Here is a 13,026-nt window from a genome sequence, read left to right as displayed (position 1 = left end):
AATGATTTTTCGGCGCAAACGATTCAAGAGCTTATTTCTTTTTCTTTACCGACAAGTTTATTGGCAGACTTTATATGTAATTATACATATGTTTGGAAGATCTCGTCGCGCGGAGGAGATTTCCCATGAATTGATTTTTTTCTCTTTTTAATCGTCTTTTCTGACTATTTATCCTACGTAGTATCAAGAAGTTTTCACGACTGGAAATCTATTGCAATTCCTGAATGAAACGACTTTAGTTAAACAAGAAACAGACGGAGAACGATTTAGGTCAATACCTTTATCTCATGGTTCACAAGATTCAGACGAGAATCTGCGGACGATCTTCTTTGAATTGTTCATTACCTAATCAGATCTTTTTTTTTTCAATCACTTTTTGAAGAACTAGGAAGTTTAAACACGAGGAAACGGACTTTTTATTTCTCATCTCCGAGTTAATGGAGTTTGCAGTTATAAAAAATTCGATTAAGAAGAAACCAATGATTGAATATAGGTATATTTTTTTCCCCACTGCAATTTTGATCGCGCGCGTCATCTCGATGTCGCGTAGAATTGTGAGCGTATAACTTTATTTTATATATCCATATACAACTTTCCCCACTCGGAGCAAATAATCATATAATGTTTTCACCAAACAACACGCCGGCGTCAAGATTAGTGACGGTTTGAACCTCGAGACGAAACTACTTCGTTCTTAATGAACAATTTCTTTTACTCGCACGTATTTCTGTCACGTTTCGATATTCCCGCGGGAAGATTAACTACAGTTCACAAAATGAGTGGAAAGTTGATTTTATTGGTGACGTTCCTTTGTGCATTTTCCGATATCCTAGCAAAACCAACGATCTACAAAAAGAATGAGGATAATATTTTCGAACCTGGTAATGACAATTTTCGTCACTAAAAGTTTAGAAACAATTTTGAAAGTTTTAGGCGCATGTTGAACACTGCAAGAAAAAAGGGTAACGTCGTTTTAAAGAAATTTTCGAGGGCTAATTGCAGTTTCAACTAATCAATTTATCGAAACCGCGTTACCTATAAACGTACAGCGAATCGAACGGCGGATTTTATGTTCTCACGATCTGTAATCTAATATTATTTATTGATAATAAAACGCAGAGTTCCACGGTCGCCCTAAATCCGGTAAACGACGTCTGCTTTCGAATCGAGTATTGGCATAGCACGCGGAATACCGTGTGCTATGTTCGTACCCACAGATGCAAAGAAAAAAGATAACAGAATAAAATGAATAAATTAAAAAAACTTCATCTTCGATTGCCTCGCCGGTTATCGGCCGCGGATGCAGCTAGCGAAATCAGATTTCTAAAAATCAAAATTGTCGTACGAAGCGGAAAAATGATCGATCTCTAAATGTAATATCCGGAATATCGCGCGAGGTATATCGCGGCATAAAATTCAATCCTTTAAAACCTATCCATGATTTCGTCTTTTTTCAATCTACGGCTTTTTCCGTTGCCCACTAGTTATTTATTACTCACAGCGATTCGATCTAATCGTTCTTTAAGGAAGTCGTGACTAACAAGTTTATACACAAATTTATGATTCAGATTTTTCGAGAGCGAGTTGAATAGATAATAAAAAAGAAAGATCCGAAATTCGTGCAATCCGGTTTTCTACACGAATTAAGATAAGGAAGCATGATCTCTTTCTATCATCCAGATGAAAATTAATGATTATCATAAATATGCACACAAACAACGTGATTGCCGCAATTTGAAATAATACTATCGAGCAGGTGAAAATTTTTGACCAGCATAAATACAACCAGTGGGACTTAATGGAACGATGACGTCAAGCTGCGTGGGTTTCGAACACATAGCAGGTCTGAAGTACGCGATTATGCAGGTTTCGCTTTAAGAACTTTCAAGTAGAGACCGTTTATACGTATTTGTCGAACGTGAACGTTTACCTTGGTATAATATTATAGTCAGCATGCCACGGTTTATGCCTTACGGGATACGGAATTAAATATGATTTTCGAAATTTTCTACGCCAATATTCTTCTGCATTCTTCAATTTCCTGTCTATTTTTAGTTGCTTACGAATCGAATCTTTTTTCCAGTAATGGTGCCGGTGTCCTCGACGGTTATTCCGTTGCCAGTTTATAGGGTGGAATACGGTTTTGGGTTTGTGTCAAAGGACAAAAAAGCTCAATCTGCATTTAAACCGGCCGGCTCGATAAAGTTGATTACAGGTAAATAAATACAACAGGAGGCTCGCGAGACATTAGTATTCCCGAATATGCTTGACTTTTTTTTCTCTCTCAAAGTTGTTATTTTTTGACAATCAAAAAATGATAGCACCTGGCCGAATCAGAATTCCATGTAGATTCGGAAAGATCATGTCGCACTCCTCAACGTTTGAAATCAATTTATTATTCTAATTTGTCAAAATTTCGATCAATGACCCACATCGAGACCATCTGACTATACCATTCTGCTTATATTTTTTTCTCGGCATATATTCATATATTAAGTCATTATTAGAAATCCTATGTCTCTATGTGTTCTGTGATTTTTAGCAAAAAAAACACAAGAAACAAAACCCGAGTAACGAAGAATGCCTTTTCCTGGACACCACGTATTGCGAAAGATAAAATGAGAAAGACAAGTATTCAGGAATAAAATCATTACCTTCGCAAGATGAAGTCAATCAAATCCACACAGAAATAACCGCCTTTGTACCTCTAACTTCGATCACTCATAATGAATATTTAATTTTTACTTGCCTCTGATTGAAATTCTACAAATTAGCTGTAGGGCATTAGATTACTTTAGGATTAAGTTACCCAACTTGGTCAAGTGAATCGAAAACAAATTAAATATATCATTTTGTATACATCATCTAGTATTTGTTAGAAACACAAAGATGAAAATTGTTATCATCTTCATACCTAAGTTGGGTTTATTCGTAGCGCAATAGAAGCTTGACACCAAAAACTAATTTGACTGTACAAATATTGGCTCAGTACAAATAATTTAACGCTCATTATTCGAGTGATTAATGACATTGTACCTCGTTCTACTTTTGTTACTTCAATAACTTAAGAATAAAGACCAACGAATGTAGTGAAAGTAGAATGATTTTTGACAGTTGATATCTGTACAGTGACTAAATCCAGTGCTTTATAATTATAGAATAATAAGAAAAAAAGATTAATTGTAATTTAGAATGACTAATTAGAAATGCGAGATTGTATTTTTTTAATATTTTTTTTTAATGGTTCTCAATAAATTGTAATATACTTATTTACTTGATGGAAAATAATACAAAATCAGTGCATCCTTAAACAGAAAATTATCTGGAAATTACAACACCGATGACATCAGCAGATGTTTTTTACTTCAAGATTAAGTAGTTTATTAATAGTACTTAACTTTGGTGAAGAACTCTTACAATGGAATCCCTTACTATGATATCTCCATCGCTTGTTCCTCTGTAAGATTATCAAGACGGTGATTATCAATCAAACAAAGTAAAGTGTGAATGGCAGATTGATCAATAGAGTCTGTTTCCATGGATTGTTTTATCCTGTAAAATTCATTACAGTGTTACTCACCCATTTCATTGAACATGAACTCATCTTGGTATTCCTTTAGGAACTGTGAAGATCTATTTTCATCGAGAAATAGGGAGTAAACACGTTTCACATCCTCGATATTGACCTGTAACAATTATAGAATAGTAAACGAAACTAGAGGAAAAACAAATTTGTGTGATGTAATATGATCTTTACTTGACCAGGAAAATTTACTCATGGAGAAGCAGAACAATGCAAAAATGCTAGTGACGTTGATAGTAAAGTCCAAATCACACGTACCTCGGTACTCTTTCGTTTTTTACCAACCAGCGAAGCAGTCGTAATCAATTGAATTGCATATCTGAGCGAGGTCTCTAGTGCTATTCTGGTTAGTACCGTCAAAGCGTCATCTGCCATTTCACAATCCTCTTCTTCACATCTAATTTTTAGGATTTCTTTTAACTCCTTCTCTTGGTAGGGACTCGTTGGGACAATGATCATACGGTCCAATAAATCAATTGGTATGCCGTGAGGACTTTTATAATTCGTACCTCTGATTCGGGTAATGCCTAGGAATGATCAGATGGTATTATCTTGCGAAAAATTTGACTGACACATCTCATATTAGAAAAGTTAAATGATAATTATACCTCTGTTCGTAGCCATTATAACTACAGGTGCCATTTCGTTTTCAAGAGCTCGATTGAGGAATGAGAAACACTCAATGTCCAACATATGTACTTCGTCAATAAAAAGGACACCAGGTACAATTTCAGCCTTTCCTTCTTCTCGCCATTCCGCGACTTTGGCATTAATTTGATCGCGAACTTCAGATTTTATTTCACCGGTATCTCCAGAAAACAGGGCCAAGAAACCATGGGTTCTACTATTTATAACGTCAACTTCATGCAGAGTCACGGTATGAACTACTTCTTTACGTTTTTGCAGCTCGCCTTCTGGACATTGAACAAATCGGGTCTGCGACCCTGTCGCGTCATAGTCTCGGGCACGTGTGAACGACCGACCGAGTCTATTGATTTTTCCAGTCGCTTTGTCAATCGTTATTACATCTCCAGCTTGTACCTTGATGAAAAATGCAACATGCTAGTGAAGGAGAACTCGGGTGTACACATATGTGAGCTTCAGATTCTAGAAGTTAACATTTTTCTCACCTTTTCCTTCATCAAACTGTCGATCATTTTGTTTCCTAAATCATAAATAGTTTCCATTTCTGTGGTTTTCAGTGTTAATTTTCCAACTTTGGCGCCAACTCCGGTAGCTGGCCTATCCACTTGGATTTCAACTACTTCCCCTTCAATAATTTCAGTTTCCTCTTTTATCCGTACTCCTATAGACTTTCTAATTGCCTGCGTCAATGCCTCAGTTTTACTCATTTCCAGGGAATAAATTTCCGAACCAGCCATAGACGTGAATGGAGTGTCTTGGCCAAGGGCTTGGGCCATACCCATAGCAATAGCAGTTTTCCCTGTACCAGGCTGCCCAGCTAATAAAATTGCTCGTCCAGCAATTTTTCCATCCTTGATCATCTCTAAAACAACACCTGCTGCTCGACGAGCCATAAGCTGGCCCACCATACCCTGGGAAACCTGAACAGATCAAAGTAAATTGAAATACCATTATTCGATAGAAGATACTTAGCTGATAGATATTAGTCTGGCATTACTGTTTGAATATATTTTTAAATGTCATACATTGCGAGGCTCCAAGCTGTCGTCTAGCCCCAGTCCTCGGATGTGAGAATGAGCACCAATGCGCTCTATTCTGGTGATTTCTCGGACCTCTTGAACTTTTGCTGCAGCTACGGCCTAAAAAAAAATAGATACTCAAAATTAATTTTTGATTGCACCACACAATTTGATAAAAACGATACTAAAACTAGTTCGAAAAATACATAAATAAATGAATATAATATCAAATATCAGTAGAGACAAAAAACTGAAGTTGACATTTGATTTTCCAGTGGTTAGCGCTGAATCTACGAAATGCTCCGAAACTCCCGGATTTACAGGTTAATGGTTGCGCGTGCTAACACACCGGATAGGCAAATGCAGATAACTTAGTGAATAGACAAATTCCGAAACAAAGTAATGTTTGTAAACAAATTCTGAAAAATTAAGTAATTTGGGAATTCAAATAATATGGAATATTTTACGTCATTCCCTAAGGAAAGTAAATTTATGTGAAGAAAATGTGGTTGCCATAACTTACCGCCATGACGTTATCTCTCCTGTATAAATTGTTTCGCAGTTTCCAAGGAGATGAGAAATTTGAGAACCACTACCACCCGTCAAACAATTGATACTTAAATAATGAATTGATATTGAATTGACAACTAGTTCTAAGGATTTATAAAAATTCACTGAAAAATCTGTCACAATCAGAATGTTCTAACTATCACCTCCTTCGTTTTTCTGTGAAAAAAATGTATTGTAGGGTATTTGTACCATAGGAGGAACGTTGGAGGGCTGTAAGATATACATGTATGTATACTGTTTAGAGAGCTAGTAGTGTCCTCTACTTTCGCCTCTATATCCAGATCCTATTTTTCTTCAGCCTGTGGCAGCCATGCGCAACTTCATACTGTAGAGTGGCATACTCTGGCATCGTTGGCATGGCGAATCTTTTATTACAGCACACATTAAGTGGAAAAATACCTGTAGAGGATGTTATTAATTGGTTGACATCAGACAATACTCAGGTAATAATATATAACAAGCAATATTTCACCGGGGTAACAATATGTCAATCATTAAAGCCACAGATTTGATAGTTTGGGGTTAAGTCCAGTACAATCATTGACATAATTAATTTCCAATATAATCATGTAACATGTATTGTACTTTCAGGATTTTAAATGGATTGACATCACCACTGTTCGATGTACTCAATGCGAGTTTTTAATATATTTTCTCAACTTCTTACGAGATCAGACAAAAAGGTATTTCTTAATAGTAAAAAATTTTATTACACCTTCTCCATAGTAAACAGTTCCAACATATGGTTCTTAGTGAAAATGTAAACATTAAGAGAATGAACAAAAAAGACATTGTTTCATCGTACATTTCTTTTAATATGACCATAATTAATTTCACATAATTCCTCCTCAATGTGTATGCAATTTATGAATTTCAAAATTCATATATTCTTTTTCATTTATGAGTCGTTCTTATTTTCATTAATTTTACATCAGATTACTTATGTTTATTTTTAAATATTGGACCCAGTATTTTTCTTTTTATTTTTTCCCTAGCGTCCTCCAGAGCTCATGTAATGCCAGACAATCTACTACAAAACCGATCAGTCCTTATGTTGCAACTAGTAACAACAAGCAGAACAAAAATGATAATCTGCACAGACGCATCTCCTTATCTGCTACCTCAGCAAATCAAACAACTGAATCTGGCAACAACTGTAGCTATGGTATTTCTGTACTTGAGGGTGCCAAAAGCCCGCATAATCAGGTTCCAAGCAAAATTTCTGTCCTATTACAGAAGGAAATATCACCAGCTACTAATACTGGTAGAATGAAAACAAAAATTCCGTTAGTTAATGTCGCTCCAATTAGTGAACTAAAATCGTTAATGAATTCACTAAACACTGATAAAAATCAAGAAACTTCTGTTATTGCTCATAACAAAACACCAGATAAAATAGAACGCGAAAGAACTTTGTCTAGCAGTTTTGATCTTTCTCCCAACAAAACTACTAGTACACCAATAATTGAGAGAAATTCTCGGAGTAAAACCAGCAAAACGTTCAATGGTTTTAGTCTTCATGAATTTAATGTAACTCCTCACGATGTTCCAACTGATCAAAATTTTCAACTTCATAGTTGCTTGGATGGGTCTGCAATAACTTGCAAAGATTCCGAAAGTTATCAGCAAGACTTGAGAAGTACAAACGAAAATTTTGACACATCAAATTGCTTGTTGATATCAAAAAATGACCATGTACCACAGAAGTTGGACAATTTTTCTAAAAGTGACGTCAACGATTCCAGTTCTGTGCATATATCGTCAATATTCGATGGAAGTAATAATGAATGGCGTTATTTTAATAATTTAAATATATCTTCAAAATCTGAAGACTCAAGAGCTAATGAATCCCAGGGACTCAGTAACTCGCCGGCTGTTAATGACGTTAGTGAGAATGCAATCTCACCTTTATTTATTCGAGAGCCTTTGACACCACAAAATTCAAAATTATTGTATAGCAGAAGTTTGGAACGATCTCAAAATGCGAAAAGTAGTCCACAATATCACACTGGTAATACTTCTAAGCAAGGTCCACACCACAGTCAAAGAATTTCAAAATTGACGCCAAGACAAAGTATGAGCTTAGGAGATTTCATAAGCATTGACTCATGGGGTTCCAGAAAAAACGGCACAAAAAAAACTCATGCCAGGACACCAATGTCACAAAGTAACGAATGCACAGATTCCTTGACAGATAAATTATCTATGACGGAGGAAAGTTTTCCAGAGATAGGGAAGAATCCTGGGTTAAGGAAACGGCGAATCAAGCCAACAAAATTAGATGTGTCAGGCGATAAAGGTATTTGTAATTTGTTCTCCAGTAAATTTATTGAGAAACTGGCGAATTACTCAAAAATTGTTTCGCTGCTTTTTAGGAAACAGTGAGAAATCAACTTTTGGTACGATAAGTAGACCTCAAATAGTGAATCCACAATTCTCAGAAGCAATGCCAACCGACAAAGCAGATGCAACACGATTTGAAACAGAAAGAGATCTGTTGAGATTAGAAAGACAGAAGCAGCAGAAGAACCTTTTACCCAACCAAACAGTGGAACATGCTGTTCACTCAAATGTGTTACAAGCTTCCAACGTCAAAAAATCAACTGGGCCATTTTTGACTCCGAGCTTGAAAAAAGTTGTTAATAGTCACGCTTTGGATATACTAGCTCAAATCTATTCAAGCTTGTTAGACTTAAATTTGGTTTTAAACCCTATGACAGAATTGAATTTTATGATCTCCCTTATCACTTTGCAATATTCTTCCGAAGCTGGAAACTACCAATTGACGTCAGATTATAATTGTCTTGAACAAAAAAACTCTGTAGTAAAATCTAGTTCAAAAGAAAAAAATCTTGATGACACTGGGCTCATAGAAAGTGATGAAAACCTTGTTGAGCAACACGAAAACTCTAAAAAATTGGTGGATGTTGAACTTTTCAATGAAGAACTTGGCTGCAAGATTCTGACTGATGGTATAATTTTAACAACTGACAAAAATGAGACATCACCTGATTACAAATCGAATGAAGGTGAAGTATTTGATAATTTGACAAAATCATCCATGGATGACATAGAAAATAGTTGTAAAAATGAAAGTTGTTTGTGTGAGGGAGAAGAAGCACAGTATCTCGATTCAATACATAACTGCATATATTTTTCAACCGCTTTTCTGAACACTCAAAGACTGTTATTGAGTTCGCTAGACAGAGCCACATTGAAGTTGCTTTGTGAAAATAATCGAATAGATACATTTCTACCTGACCTGCGAGAATATTTAACTGAATGTTATAAGCTGAAATTGACCGAATCCAGTCGATCCAGACAGTATTCCAAAACTTTTAGGTAAATAGCTTCTAATTTATTTATCTGTCATACTTTCTTGAAGTCTGATGTGATATTGTATTGTTATGTCCAGAATGTTATAGATTTTTCAAACCATTTTTTACAGTGCCATGAAAGCAAATGTGAGCTTTCAAATAGATACGGACAACCAGGAGAACTTTCCCTCGATTACAGGGTTTCACAGCTTCAAAAAACAGCGTGATTTGTTTTACGAAACCCTAAGAATTTGGGAGTCATATCATTTGTCGCAAGGATGGATATTTTCTCTTGCTCTAGCTGGAAGAATTAGGCAACTACTAACGTTACACAACGACCCAGCAAATTATTGTCACTTCGCAAGATTATTTAAATCACAATTGCTATTATCTTGTATTGGAAATGGACAACAGGTAAACATCAAAGAATTTCTTATAATTAAGTAGAGAATTTTCTACGTGTTATTTATCATTGAAAACTTCACGAACTGTGAATCCTTCAGGAGGATGCTGTAGATGATGAAAGCTTAAGTTTTCTAAAATCAATAAAACATTTAGACCCTGATAAATTGACACGACTACGGGAAAGATTAGTGACACCTCTTATATCGAAAGGACCGGTTCCACCTCCGTCATTTCCAGGAGTACAAGAATTTTATAAAGAATTCATATTTCATGCTTCGAATCCCATGTTTTATGCCCATTTGCAAGATTGTTTGGTTCACGAAATTATGGAACTCAACGATACTCAATTCACCGGTAGTGAAATCGAAAATACAGGTAACTCAATCGTCCCATTGCTAAATTTCAGACCATCTCCACTATTTTGTAATAAATATAATATCATATCTTGTAGAAACCATGGTAGATGCGGAAACAAAACAGAATTTTCTCATATGTATCTCCAGTCTCAGACTTCTTGCTAAAATGTTAGGATTCCTGGTCTCGCTACCTTATGAATCTGAAACATCGCTAGAAACCGTACTGGCCAGTCAAATAACGCCACGAAGTCAAGTAAAATCCCAAATGGTTCAAGTATATTGATTTTGTTCATTGCACATTACAATACATCGTATATTTCAGGTTCTCCCACCTCTGAATCTTCAGTCTTGCATTCAAAATGCAATGGATAATGGAAAATTAGTTCTTACGATACCATGGGTGGTGAAATATTTGGCAATGCTGGATCCTGTGTCTGTACGGTTACCTTACTACAGAAAAATTTTTGAAATGTTATTACGTATTTACTGCGAAGCTAAGCATGACTCCGAACGTAAAAATCCTTTGTCTCCACAAGTTGCAATTCTACTAAAATTTAGCATTGGATGGCTACTCGAGCTACGTAACTTCCCAGTGAAATTATATTTTACTTGGAAAGCATCGAAATATGATCAGGAAGCTAAATCGATTAATAATTCTGCTGAAATACTACAAAATAATCTCACTGTTAAAATGGAGCAAGAAACGCATCATAATCAGTCAAACACTTGCGCTCCTTGCGCCGATTGTTTGGATATTATTGACGATCACATATTGTATGTGTGCTGTCCATTCTTGGCAGAATTAAAAACGCTATTGACTTGTGATTATTCAAATTTAAATAACAGTACCACAATCCGACATATAACACCTGTTTCCAGTGGTTTTGAAAAACCACTTGGAAATACAAGCACCAAGCAGTTACAAGTAACTTTCTCACTTATTAGTAAACTTGCCTTGTCACAAGGATCTGAATTGATCATCTAATTATTTCTGGTTCAGTTACAGCTAGAAGACGCATTTTTTCACGGACAACCAGTTTCTACCAGAAAAACAGTCGACTTTGTATCCGAAAGAGTTGCTTCTAGTTATGTGAAGCATATTTGCAATGTGATATTGCCAAGGGCTAGAAAACGAAATATACTCAAGTTTCAAGATCTAGTTTCTGGACGAAATATGCCGAATGATATGGTAAGTATTCATGAGTTTTCTAGCCGATCAAAGGTTCTGATATCAATTAATTGAGAGAATAAGTACAATAACGGTATAAGTATAGGTGACGAAATTGCAAATTTTTTTCAAAGTCCATTTTCTGAATACAACAAAATATGGATTTTTAGAGCAATTATATTGTAAAACGATGTTGACAAATGTTTTCGAACCTACTTGGCACTAACCCCGTTATCGTCACTCTGGAACAAAAGATGTAATCATGATATGTGTCATATTTGTTACTTCAGTCCCTTGTCACTACGGAGATGCATTCACTGGCCTCCAGTGTATCAGCAGAAGTAATAACGCAATGTGAGGCAGATATGTTGGGGATGTGTGAATCTCGTATAAACAAATCAATTGAGCATCTTTTAGCCATGGATACACTCCCACCTGTTAAAGAAATGTGTGCTCAAATTGCATTCCGAATGGCATCTGAGCGAGTCAACTACTGGATTCAATCGCACATAGCAAGTGGGCCTTTATTCCTTAAAGATTTGGAAGGCGAAATCAACAAAGTTTCTTATAAAAAAGTTACACCAGCAGTGTTTGCAAAAAGAATTCATAACGATAGTGCAGCGTCTCCCACCAATGCCATGGTTGAAATTAGAGTGAGTAGATTCATATCTTTTCACATAATCACAAAAACATAAACCCTTTCGAATTATGGCGATATTCTCACCACTCTTTATTGCAGTCACTTATTTGGGATTTGTTGGAAAACAAGAGTGAATCTGTAACATTAGAGAATGTGTCACAATGTTTAGACAATCTATACCAATCTTTGACTGAACGGGAGGATTTGTTACCTGGCCCAGAGAAAATTTTAGGCATGTTGAGTGTCGATTTCGCACTATTTTTAGGTAAATAAGTACTAATCTATCTAACATATAATGAAATATTAGCTCCTTTGGAATTACACAATAAATCTGTACGTTATTCTTATTTCAGTTGCGCATAGAACAGATATTTTTGTAACAGAGATTCAGGACAAATTGATTCGTGTATGGAAGTTGGACTGTTTAAATTTTTCGGATAAAGAATCAATTTTATCCAGAATTCTCAGCCCCAGAAATATCATGCTACTAGCTTCACCAGGGAATGCGAATGTATGGTTAGCCCTTGGACGACTGATAAGGAGGATACTACAAGAAAAACTGTTGAGCATTGAAGCTCTTAGTGATGAATGCACTGCGCTTTTGAGATATGATTGGACAGTGGTAAAGTAAAGCTAGCTACCACGAATTAAATAGTATACAAAGATCACAATTGAAAAATGGCTCATTTCAGGAAATTTTGAAACATTTATCCACATGCTTGAAAGAAGGAACAAAGGATCTCAAATGTATGGATGAGGATAGTGAAAAAATGATGTTACTACTTCAGTGGATAGCAGAGACATGCAATGAGATGGAATTCATCTTTTAATCAAAAGGTAACTTACAGCAATTCAACATTTCAGACACTGGAATACCATGTAATACGTTCATCAATTTATACATACCGTTGATAGTACCGCAATCATTTTTAATTAATGTACATACATGCAATTCATTTTTTTAACCAATGAACTATTTGTATTATATGAAAAGTGTTACAATCCATTTTGGTTACTAGTGTATGTATTATTTTGAATACATTGCAAAATTGTTGACGTGTTGGGTTTAGTGATTTACATATAACTACTCGTTCATTCTTACGTATATAATCGTAATCGATTTGTATTACTGTACAAGTGTTTGAATTATGAATGAATGAATATTTTATCATCAGTATTGTTGATCAATCATTTTATCGCCGTTCACTATCCGTCCAGAATTCCTATCATTTGTAATTGTAAGGAATCAAGTACAAGATCACCTTTTTGTACGTGGTACTTGACTTCCGCGAGAGCCAACGGTACCACACGCTGTCTCAGTTC

At 35.6% G+C, this 13,026-nt stretch overlaps 3 protein-coding genes across 5 annotated transcripts; 2 read left to right on the top strand and 1 right to left on the bottom strand.

Moving 5' to 3' along the window:
* The first annotated feature begins 648 nt into the window (after positions 1–648).
* LOC105686985 lies at positions 649–2,614 on the top strand. Of its 2 annotated transcripts, none has more exons than XM_012402285.3 (3): positions 649–881; positions 2,084–2,215; positions 2,543–2,614. In XM_012402285.3, the coding sequence occupies exons 1-3, from the start codon at positions 698–700 to the stop codon at positions 2,572–2,574; spliced, it is 348 nt and encodes a 115-aa protein (XP_012257708.2). In that variant the 5' UTR covers positions 649–697; the 3' UTR covers positions 2,575–2,614. The 2 variants fall into 2 exon arrangements, with proteins under 2 accessions (XP_012257708.2, XP_048506920.1); XM_048650963.1 differs by lacking the exon at positions 649–881 and adding an exon at positions 1,470–1,843.
* Positions 2,615–3,217: 603 nt separating this feature from the next.
* Positions 3,218–5,967, bottom strand: LOC105686984 (ruvB-like 2). Its single transcript, XM_012402284.3, has 7 exons — positions 5,771–5,967; positions 5,254–5,367; positions 4,714–5,148; positions 4,192–4,624; positions 3,842–4,110; positions 3,581–3,686; positions 3,218–3,457 (listed from the first exon to the last, which is right to left on the bottom strand). The coding sequence occupies exons 1-7, from the start codon at positions 5,774–5,776 to the stop codon at positions 3,432–3,434; spliced, it is 1,389 nt and encodes a 462-aa protein (XP_012257707.1). The 5' UTR covers positions 5,777–5,967; the 3' UTR covers positions 3,218–3,431.
* A 135-nt stretch (positions 5,968–6,102) lies between these two features.
* On the top strand, positions 6,103–12,878 carry LOC105687153 (codanin-1). Of its 2 annotated transcripts, none has more exons than XM_048650850.1 (13): positions 6,103–6,260; positions 6,409–6,500; positions 6,813–8,116; positions 8,193–9,159; positions 9,266–9,548; positions 9,638–9,914; positions 9,991–10,148; positions 10,218–10,820; positions 10,896–11,084; positions 11,354–11,716; positions 11,803–11,968; positions 12,057–12,325; positions 12,430–12,878. In XM_048650850.1, the coding sequence occupies exons 1-13, from the start codon at positions 6,174–6,176 to the stop codon at positions 12,475–12,477; spliced, it is 4,806 nt and encodes a 1,601-aa protein (XP_048506807.1). In that variant the 5' UTR covers positions 6,103–6,173; the 3' UTR covers positions 12,478–12,878. The 2 variants fall into 2 exon arrangements, with proteins under 2 accessions (XP_048506807.1, XP_048506806.1); XM_048650849.1 differs by having other exon boundaries at positions 12,396–12,878.
* The last annotated feature ends 148 nt before the right edge of the window (positions 12,879–13,026 follow it).

Source organism: Athalia rosae, chromosome 1 (assembly GCF_917208135.1).
Source record: "Athalia rosae chromosome 1, iyAthRosa1.1, whole genome shotgun sequence".
In the NCBI taxonomy this organism is placed as follows: domain Eukaryota; kingdom Metazoa; phylum Arthropoda; class Insecta; order Hymenoptera; family Athaliidae; genus Athalia; species Athalia rosae.
Note: the sequence above shows the minus strand (reverse complement) of the source record. Positions and strands in the feature narration are given on the sequence as shown.

Excerpts from the sequence above, each read along its gene's own strand:
- LOC105686985 (XM_012402285.3), top strand. The coding sequence starts at position 698 with ATGAACAATTTCTTTTACTCGCACGTATTTCTGTCACGTTTCGATATT. Across the intron at positions 882-2,083 it reads GGATAATATTTTCGAACCTG|TAATGGTGCCGGTGTCCTCG; the intron begins GTAATGACAATT and ends TCTTTTTTCCAG. Across the intron at positions 2,216-2,542 it reads CTCGATAAAGTTGATTACAG|CAAAAAAAACACAAGAAACA; the intron begins GTAAATAAATAC and ends TGTGATTTTTAG.
- LOC105686984 (XM_012402284.3), bottom strand. Across the intron at positions 4,625-4,713 it reads ACAGTTTGATGAAGGAAAAG|GTACAAGCTGGAGATGTAAT; the intron begins GTGAGAAAAATG and ends TTTTTCATCAAG. Across the intron at positions 3,687-3,841 it reads AAAAACGAAAGAGTACCGAG|GTCAATATCGAGGATGTGAA; the intron begins GTACGTGTGATT and ends TAATTGTTACAG.
- LOC105687153 (XM_048650849.1), top strand. The coding sequence starts at position 6,174 with ATGGCGAATCTTTTATTACAGCACACATTAAGTGGAAAAATACCTGTA. Across the intron at positions 8,117-8,192 it reads AGATGTGTCAGGCGATAAAG|GAAACAGTGAGAAATCAACT; the intron begins GTATTTGTAATT and ends GCTGCTTTTTAG. Across the intron at positions 9,549-9,637 it reads GTATTGGAAATGGACAACAG|GAGGATGCTGTAGATGATGA; the intron begins GTAAACATCAAA and ends TGAATCCTTCAG.